At 50.4% G+C, this 9728-nt stretch overlaps 1 protein-coding gene and 1 pseudogene across 1 annotated transcript; one reads left to right on the top strand and one right to left on the bottom strand.

The window, feature by feature from the left end:
* Positions 1–3173: 3173 nt before the first annotated feature.
* Positions 3174–9711, top strand: Rbm43 (RNA binding motif protein 43). Its single transcript, XM_013517442.1, is given in 6 exon segments — positions 3174–3216; positions 3335–3423; positions 5476–5686; positions 7454–7542; positions 8290–8659; positions 8662–9711. Coding segments are annotated over 6 exon segments (1188 nt in total). The 3' UTR covers positions 9048–9711.
* On the bottom strand, positions 6971–7447 carry LOC102003588 (annotated as a pseudogene).
* Positions 9712–9728: the final 17 nt, after the last annotated feature.

Genomic DNA, 9728 nt, shown 5'->3' with positions numbered 1-9728 from the left:
GGCTGGGTCAGGGACTCCTCCAGGTGACTGCTACCTGTTTAGAATATCAGTCCCTGAGGTCCATTCCTAGGGAGGCGTGTGGGTGCGTTTGCTTAGTCCTTGTCCTGAGGTCTGGCCCGCGGCAAATACCTGTCTTCACGTTGGCTCCTTCGGGCCTGGCGCTGCCTGCCTGTAGCGTTTCTATCTGACTCAGCTGCCTGTGACATCCCGGCCTCGCGCTTGCCAGGCAGGCGCTTGCACCGCTGAGCTTCCTCCCCGGCCAAATAATTCATTTTGAGACAAATGTCAACAAATGCCGTGAGCGAGTGTTGTAATTACTTCTCCTTAGTGTCTTCCTTAACGAGTAAGTTTTTCTTCGTGAAGTTTTGCGTTCTGGTACATGGCCCGAAGCGCCTTTATAACACTCTGTCCTGGCTCGGGTCTGGACGGCTCCCCAAAGCCGCATGTGGTCACGGGGAGCTTCTCAGAGGTGGCTGACTGGAGTTTGTGATTGACCCATGAGCCAGTGCTGGGATGGGGGGTGTGCGTGCCGCACCGCCGAGGGGGCGGGGCAGCCTGCGTGCTGTGTGAGGGACAGAAAGAGGCTTGTCCTTCTTCTTGTAGCTTTTGCTGTCTTTGCAGCCATGAACTGTTGCCGTCTGCCATGCGCCACCCTGCCTTGGAGCCGCCTGCTGCTGATTATTACCTTTTATTATTATTATCTTTTTTGTTTTTTTTCTGGTACCAGGAATCGAACTCACAACCTCCCACTTGCCGGGCAGGCGCTGTGCGGCTGAGCTAAATCCCCAGCCCCTATCTTTTTTTTTTTTTTTTTAGACACCATCTCACTGTGCAATTCAGGCCGGCCTTGAACTCACTAGCTGAGGCTGGTGGCCTCAAACTCAGTGATCCTCCTGCCTCAGCCTCCCAAATGCTGGGATGATAGGTGTGCACCACCATGCCTGGCGGAGCCAGTTGATTACGGACTGAAACCTCTATAAACTGTGAGCTAAATGAACCTTTCCTCCTTTAACTTTGGGTATTGGGTATTTTGTCTCAGCAAGAAGAAAAGTATGGCCGGTACCGGAAAAAAACCAAAAAAAAAAAAAACAACAAAAAAAAACAAAAAACCAAAAGGAGAATAATTAGGACACAATGACAGGGAAAAGTGCTATCTTCTTACTTTCTGCTGAAGTGCTGCTCTTGTTTTAAAAGCCTTGAAAGGACTATCTTTCTCCAGGACCTTGCTTCTTAATTGTGGATAGGGAAAGTTAGTAATTCTCACTCTTCATAACTGACGTCAGTAAGATTATGTTAGGTGTACTTTCGCAAACGTGAAAGAAAGTTAAGAATACTGGCAGGTCATTCAAATAATTTGTTAGATGACTCCTAAAAGTCAGTTCTGGCTGGGCGTGGTGGTGCATGTCTGTAATCCCAGCACTAGGGAGGCTGAGGCAGGAGGTCCAGGAGTTCTAGGCCAGGCTGTGCTTTGTAGTGAGTTTGAGTCCAGTCTGGACTGCATGGTGAGAACCTGTCTCAGACAAACAAGCAAACACACACACACACACACACACACACACACAAAACCATTAGTGAGTTCATTCAAAGCAAAACAAGAGCAGTTCTAAAAGTACTAAGAAAGCCGGGCGTGGTGGCACACTCCTGTAATCGCAGCACTCAGAAGGCTGTGGCAGGAGGATTGTTGTGAGTTCAGACCAGCCTGGGCTACAAAGTGAGCTCAAGGCCAGCCTGAACTGCAGAGCGAGACCCTGTCTCAAAAAGACCAAAAACCCAAGAAACCAAACTGGCTGAAAGGAAGCTAACCTGGTGTGGGTTGTTAGGCCCAAGATGTTCTATCAGGACAAATCTCATGAAAAAAGTTTCGCTAAACATTTGAAAACTCTCTGAGCATTTTTTCCTTTAGGCCTGACTTACAGTATGTCAGGAAAATGACATTGTCTCATTTGGGGCTAGGATGTGGGGACAGCTTCAGTCTGATATATTTTTATTATTTTGCTATACAGTCTACGAATAATTTAATGAATTCTGTTTTTCTCCATTAAACAATAACAAATAGTTTTTATGCATTTTATTTGCAGAAGCACTTGCTTTTGCTCGTTTGCTTTTGCAGTTACTGAGGGTTGGATCTAGGGCCTTCACGTCGAGTGCCGTCCTCAGCCCATTTTTAAGTTTTGTGTTTTGAGGCAGGGGCTTGCGAGCTGCTGAGTTGCCCAGGCGGGGCTCAGCCTCCGCCTGCTGGGCTTGCGGGCCTGCTCGCCCCTGTGTTTGTATCTGGGGGAGACGGTTCCACACCCCCTCCCCCACGCTCTTTGTGACCAACTGTTCCTTTTTCTTGGCATCTTTGCCTCCTCCAATCAAATTTGACGTCAGTCTTGCTCATGTGGCCTTTTTTTCTAATTGCTTCGTCAGAACTAATCTTGCTTGCCAATGCTGAAGGGCATGTATTGCTATCTATCTTGGACCGTTATTTTGTTTATTTATTTTGTCTTTTGTCTTTTTGAGACAGGGTCTCGCTGTGTAGTTCAGGCTGACCTTGAGCTCACTTTGTGTCCCAGGCTGGCCTTGAGCTTGCTGTGATCGTCCTGCCTCAGCCTCCCGAGTGCTGGGATTACAGGCGTGCGCCACCATGCCTGACCTTCTCAGATTGTTGAGGGTTGGCTTGTCTCTTCCCGTGAGTAACGGATCTCACCAAGCTCTTCTGAAACGATGCACTGACCTGTGTGCCTCCTTCTCTTCCTTAAAGTACTCCCCCTCCCCTTTTTAATGGCGTTAATTTTAATTTAATAGCGTTAATAGCCTATCCAAGTGCCCTGCATGTACCAATTACCTCAGAACATTTTTGTCGGGGAACTGAATTTCGGGGCGTGGGGTGTATTTCATTTTACTGTGTAGATCAGCTCTGGTCCCCAGCGTGTTGCCAGGCGTAGAACACATGCTTACTTGATGCAGTACTTGTTAGTAATTGATACAGGAGCTGACAGGACATCACAATTCCAAGAACCTGAGGTGTACGTTTTGAGTTTAAAAGCGCCATTTCTCCTCATTTTATCAGCTACCCCCGGAAACACAGTACCAAGGAGATGCTAAGAGGGTGTGTGCCCTGAAGCAGTCCTCAGGGACTTCAGTGCGTCAGTCAGCGCTTACTGGAGAACAGAGGTAACACAAGATACACAATGTCTGAGGAGTTACGAGATCGGCCGACAGTGGCCCCCCAGAGTGGGAGGGCACGGTGCAGGGGGCGTCTGTCCGCAGGAGACCGAGGGGTTCAGTCCGGGGTCTGGCGCTCGCTGCAGTGTCCCGCGCGAGCCCGTGTCGGGAGGCGAGGGGCCGTGAGGAAGGCCGGGGACTCCGGCCCGGAAGCCCAGCTGGCAGATCCCGTTCTCTGTGGAGCATTGCTGGAGAGCTCATTTAGACCTTAAGAAGGTACAGTAATCCTCCGTGTTTGCCCTGCAACTCTGTCCCAGCTGCCTGCCCGCGGTGTGTGTGCGTGTGCGAATGTGGCAGAAGGTGCGGCCCCAGCCAGCAAACTTCGGGTGCCCCGGTGACAGGTCCTGTTGCAGCCCGCTGCTCTGTCTCTTCGAGCCGGCTGGTCGGGTCGCTGTAGCGCTTGCTGAAAGAGCCAGAGCAGCCCAGCACCCTGCTTCTTGCTCACAGCCCGGTTAAAGCCCGCGCCCTGGGCCTGCGGGGCCCGACTCCTGGTCAGCGCCCGCCGACCTTCAGTGACTTGTCCCAGGTCCCCGTGTGCTTTGGGGGCTCTGCTGCCGCGGCACTGTGTGTGGTGTGTGGCAGTCAGGCGTGCAGGGGGCAGCTGCAGCCGTTGTACTTTCAGCTCCTGGACCCCCATTCTGCTGTGGTCGCGCTTCCCTGCACCCTCTGCTCACCGGGCTTCGCGTCTCTGTCTCTCTTAGCTTTCTGCGTAATCCTGTGAGGGGCCGATCGCCGGGAATTGTTATGACTCCCGCACAGACTGCCTCCCACCCGGGTCTCCTCCTCCCCGCCCCTCCCGCTCCAACTCTTCCTGCCTTTTCTCTTTCTCCTCCGTCTCCCCCCCCACTCCCGTCCTCCAGCTCTCTTCTGTTCCTCTCTCCCCACTGAGCTCTCTGTCTTCCCTCCCTTCCCTGCCCCTCCTCTTTCAGTCTTCTTTTTCCGGGCTGGGTCCCTGTAGCCCAGGCAGCCCGGCGGTGAATGCAGCCAGCCCGGGCTGGCTTTGACCTTTTGCCTCGGCCTCCCAAATGCTAGGATTCCAGGCGTGTGTCACGGCACCTGGCTCGGTTTATTCTTTTGCATTGGCTTTTTTTTTGTGTGTGTGTTTGTCTTTTTGAGACAGGGTCTCACTGTGCAGTTCAGGCTGGTCTTGAACTCACTTTGTAGCCCAGGCTGGCCTTGAACTTGCAATGATCCTCCTGCCTCAGCCTCCCGAGTGCTGGGATTACAGGCGTGCGCCACCATGCCGGTGGCATTTACTTTAGAGGGCTCGAGGCATGGACAAGATGCTGTGTGTTGCACCTGTTTCTGCGAGGCTGGAAGTCGTGTGCCATCCCCAGCGGAGTCCGGCCTTACGTACAGAGTCTGCTAGCCTGAGCGCCTGTGTGATCTGTCAGCTGTGACCTGGGTCCCTGAGATATCCGTGTTCCCTTAGGCAGTTGAGGCAGATTATGTCTGAGGTCGTGTGATCAGGTTGGGCTTATAGTGCTACTCTAACTAGGACTGTGAGGCAAATGACAGCGTCTGAGCAGAAACCCTGTAAGTGAATGATTCAGGAAATTTGAAGAGTGAACCCGAGAGGGTCTGGCAGTTGGCGTCTGAGCCGGCATGGTGGCAGGGTTGGCAGTCACGTGTACCTCTGGCTGAATCTCACCCTAGGTACGTGTGGGGAGGTGGAGTTCTGTCCACTGCAGCCTCTTCTATTACAAGGGTTTGATTTTTTGGTGCTGACGTTTTCTTGATTCTCACAGTAAATAAAGGGGAGGCGTTTCTTACCGGCTTTTGTACCTTGGACTCTGCAACCCAGAGAGCAGACAGCTACCCCGAAACTGCCATGTCTTACAGCTAGGGTGACACTTCACATTCTAAAAATTTCTCTCTCTTTAACTTTTCTCTTGTGACGTTTTCTATTATGTTTAGGCCTTTCTAAAATAAAACATTAATATTTTCCACTTTTTAAAAAAGAGATACATTGTTATATGTGATTGTCAGTTTGGCTAAAGGTTATGTTACTGCTGGTATGAGACAAAGATCTACTCCTCCTTTCGCCTTTATAGAATAAAACACCCTCGCTCCCTGGTCACCTTTATACTCATATAGTTTTTTTTTTTTTTGGTCTTTTTGAGACAGAGTGTCGCTATGCAGTTCAGGCTGGCCTTGAACTCACTTTGTAGCCCCGGCTGGTCTCGAACTTGCAACAATCCTCCTGCCTCAGCCTGCCCAGTGCTGTAGTCTTAGAGTTTTAAATGGATTCTACTGTTTCTCCTGAAGGCATCGGCTTCGAACGTGAAGGACTGCGAAGCTTCGGAAAGGACAGTGGTGGTTGCCGGCCTTCCTGTTGACCTTTTCAGTCATCAGCAGTTGGCCACCCTGCTCAGGAGTTGCTTCCAGGATGTGCAGACCGTGGGTGGAGAAGTTGAAGACGTGATATATCCAACAAGAACCACGGCAGATGCGTATGTAATATTCAAAGAAAAAAAGGGTATTTCCAAGTCAAACTTCTATAATTTTAGAATTATTTCTCCAATGAAATTAAAATTACATTTGTTAGGCACACCGTGATCTAGCACTAGGGAGGCTGAGGCAGGAGGATCGCCATGAGTTTGAGGACAGCCTGGGCTACATAGTGCATGCAAGGCGAGCCTGAGCTATATAGCAAGACCCTGGCTCAAAAACAAAAACAAAAGCAAAAATATTACCTTTTGCTAAAATTATTCATAGGATTAATATTTAAAGTAGCTTTAAGTAATTATTCTAAACTGGTCGGAGCCTGTAATCCCAACTGCTGAGTGGGTAGGTGGGCTGTGACAGAAGGGTCGAAAGTTTGAGGCCAACCTGGGTAACCTGGGGAGACCCTGCCGCAAAATAAAACTAAAACAAAAGGGCGGCACATAGGTCCAAGGCAGAGTGAGGCTCGCCTCGCATGTGTGGAGTCCTGAATTCAGTCTTGGCACCACCACCAAAGCAAAATGAAACAAAATGAAGCAAAACTCTTGGACATAAAAGTGCCAGCACGCTATGAGCAAGAATCTGTGAAAATCGCTCATAATAAAGTTGTTAGTTGGGCTGGGGATTTAGCTCAGTGGCACAGCGCCTGCCTGGCAAGTGCAAGGTCGTGAGTTCGATTCCCGGTACTGGAAAACACGCCCTCCCCAAAAAAAACAACAAAAAAGTTGTTAGTGACTGACAAGTCGGAGTGTTTGAATGTGTCTCTGTCTTGGATCCGAGTAACGTAGAAAACGTGTAGAGTGGGGAAGGGTTGTGGGTGTGGGTTAGCAAAGAGGTTGGAGGCCTGAGGTCTGGGGTTTGACCGCATCCAGAGAGTCGGAACAGCTGGGGCATCTGAGAAAGAGCCCGAGCAGGTCAGTCAGCAGATGGAGGGAAACGGGGACAGCGTCACCGCGGTGAAGCCTCCGGGAGCCGGACTCACAGGGTGGGGATTCTTTGTTTGTCCTCTGTTCACATACATACCTCTGTGTGGTTTATTTTTTATTTATTTATTTTGTCTTTTTGAGACAGGGTCTCGCTGTGCAGTTCAGGCTGGCCTTGAGCTCACTTTGTAGCCCAGGCTGGTCTTGAACTGGGTGATCCTCCTGCCTCAGCCTCCTGAGTGCTGGGATTACCCAGCTCACCTCTGTGTGGTTTAAGAATTCAATCAGGGTCACATTAACCCAAAAGTGAGTTTAAATGTGTTGGAGTGCAGTGAAGAAGTTATTGGAATGTGGAATTTAGAGAAAAATAGAGGAAAAGCTTGGAGTTTCTATTCTTTTTTTTTATCTTTTAAAACCAAAGTATGTATTTTGAGTAAGGGCTGAAATTCTCAGGATGAACTGCATGCTGCAGCAGCGGCTCTCTTGGGTCTAGGTGCTGTCCTTCGTGAATCCACGCCTGCATCTGCGATGCACACCTTCTAGGTGCCTCGTTCGAGCTGTCCGGCGGCATTTCGCCTCGTAGCCTTTGCACTCCAGTATGCTTTCTCTTGCGCTTGGCGGGACAGCTGCATTTGCTACAGGTCCGCTTCTGAAGGTGGCAGGGCTTAGAGCCACACGGCGGCACGCCTGCGTCTCGTGAGGACGCTTTCCGAAGGGTGACGTTCCCTTCCTCATCTCGCTGCTGCCGCGGAGACCAAAGAGCTAGAGCTTCTCAGTGGCAGAGCTAACACCCGTATTTTTAATTAATTCATTATTAGCGTATCGCAAACTCTTTTGTGAGTGTCGCAAACACTTCTGACGCTAACGTTTCCACGTAGTCGCGGAGAATGTCGTCAGACAGAAGAAATACCATCTGGCAAAGAAGGCCGGACACGCCCAGCTCAGAGTCGCGCACTTGAGTGGAAAGGTGAGGCGGTGGCGGGGGTGCTGGTGGCCGGGCCCTCTGCGAGGTCTTTCCTGTGCGGGAACCCCGGACTTCGGGGAAGGAAGGTGCGGCCTCTGACCTGACGCAGCTCCCAAGGCCACACCGGTTCCGTGAGGTTCCGCGTGTGTATTTAACTTCTCCGGTTCCCCTTGGTGCCTTTGAAGCGACGGTGAGCTTCGTGCGGTCGCGAGTAATGTCAGGTGGCCACCTGCGGACTCGTGTGGGGGAAAATTAGGTGAATATTAAAAAGCAGTTTGAGGAAGCAAGAAAGGCAGAGAACGAGGAGACAGTCTGCACTACAAACATGCGCTAGGAGGGAAAATGATCCGAAGGAAATTAAAATTCGAGGTGCCTGTGTCGGCTTCCGACTGCCCGGCCACCATCTGAGGACCGGGCCGCAGGGAGGCAGCGGCTGCCGGCAGGTGCTCTGTCTGTGCAGCAGGGCCGGGCCAGTTCGCAGCCCCGCGCTCTGCACAAGACGGCGCGAGAGCACCATTCACCGCTGACACGCCTGGGCCTGCCTCCGCCTTGGGGACCGTGCTGTCCACACCGCGCGGCGTGGGCTTCTCGGGGGCCGCTCAGGTGCAAGGAGCCGCAGTCTGTCTGTGGCCGTCAGGGTCTGATTTAGGGACTCCCTCGAGGCGGGAGCGTGTCAGAAAAGGAATTCGTTTATGTTGTCTGCTTCGTCGGGCGCTGCTGTTGTAACTACTTTATTGTTTTTAATTCTAGGTCTTCAGCTCTGTGAAGGCGGTCCTCGATCTTTCTGTTTTTCAAAGTCACCCTGTGTTAGAAGGCCTGGTAACGGACCTGAGAAAGAAAATCCCAAGTGTAAGCTTCAGTCCTCTGGGACGCAGTGGAACAGTCTCCGTGGAAGGATCATTTCTGGCTGTCGAGAGGCTCAACGAGGCTTTGCTATCAAAAGCAAGTTCTCTGTTAGAAAGAAACAAAAATTTTACCAGGGCGGGGAGAACGCGGGATAGACGGAGCCCCAAGAAGAGCCTGCAGAGAGGGGGTAACTTGGTGGAGACGCTGAGGGCCTCAGTGCCCGAGACCTTAAGGAGCGGGGAAATGCTTGTGCTCGACACAGATGTCTTCCTTTACAGAAGCAGAAGTGTAGGGTTTATGAAGCCACACTCCGCAGGTTCCACATTCTAAGTCAGGAGAGGGTGGACGGTGAGGTCAGCACCATTTGGCTGAGAAGCGCCCAGGCTGGTTCTCAGCCGAGCGGCGTACAGTACGTGAGAGAGCTCTTAGAGGCGTGCTCCCAGAGTCTGTCCTTCGAGCTCAGAAAAGAGACCTTTACTTTTGGAGGAGAGAAAGACAGAGAGAAAAGAAATGTTGAACAGGCGTGCGAACAACTACGTTCAAAATACAGTAAGGTTCTGGTCAGTTTTTACGGGACACACATTGACATTGTAGGATCATCTTCTGACACATACCAGTTTAAAAACGAGGTTATGAAATTGGTAAGGCAGAAGGTTAGTTAAGGAAACCTCAGTCAGGGCAGTGACGGCCCCTGCTTTCTCGTCCTGAGCAGCGACCGCCGAGCGTCGTGCTAGCTCCGTGACCAGGATATCATCTCGTCCTCACGGCCGACCGCTGTGAGCGTGGCTGTCTCTGTGTTGAAGAAGGAACTCGGATTTGGAGAAGTTGAAACTCCTCTCCGAGGTTGTTTAGCTGACAAGGGCGAGGGCTGGGGCTTAACGCAGTCTAACTGCAACGGTAATATCCAGATAAAACGGGAAAAAATTCACTGAAGTTTGAAGAAATCTTATTTTCTCCACAACTTCAAATTATTAGAAAAAGAAACAGCCTTAACTTTAATATGTAAGCATTTTGGGTGATTATTATTATGCCCTGGGTAATTTTTAACATTTACAAAGTTTACACTTATTCCATATAGAATTAGGATGTTGGCAAAAATCACTTGGGAAACTACTTAGAAAGTATTTCTAACGCATATCAGTATTACTCAGCTAAACTCATTCCAGGGCTATTGGGTATGTGAGGCATTTTTGTTGCTGCTTTTTTTAGCCTCTGTGCTTATATAAAAATGTTAGTTCTCTTGTCAGAATCTTGAGGACTCTTGAAAGAAATCTATAGGATTGCTATAACAGATGCTCCTTCATTTTTTTTTTTTCCCTTTGGTCTTTTTGAGACAGGGTCTC

The sequence above is a fragment of the Chinchilla lanigera genome, unplaced genomic scaffold (assembly GCF_000276665.1).
Source record: "Chinchilla lanigera isolate Chin_1 unplaced genomic scaffold, ChiLan1.0 scaffold00039, whole genome shotgun sequence".
Taxonomy (NCBI): domain Eukaryota; kingdom Metazoa; phylum Chordata; class Mammalia; order Rodentia; family Chinchillidae; genus Chinchilla; species Chinchilla lanigera.
This window is presented reverse-complemented; position numbering and strand designations above follow the sequence as displayed.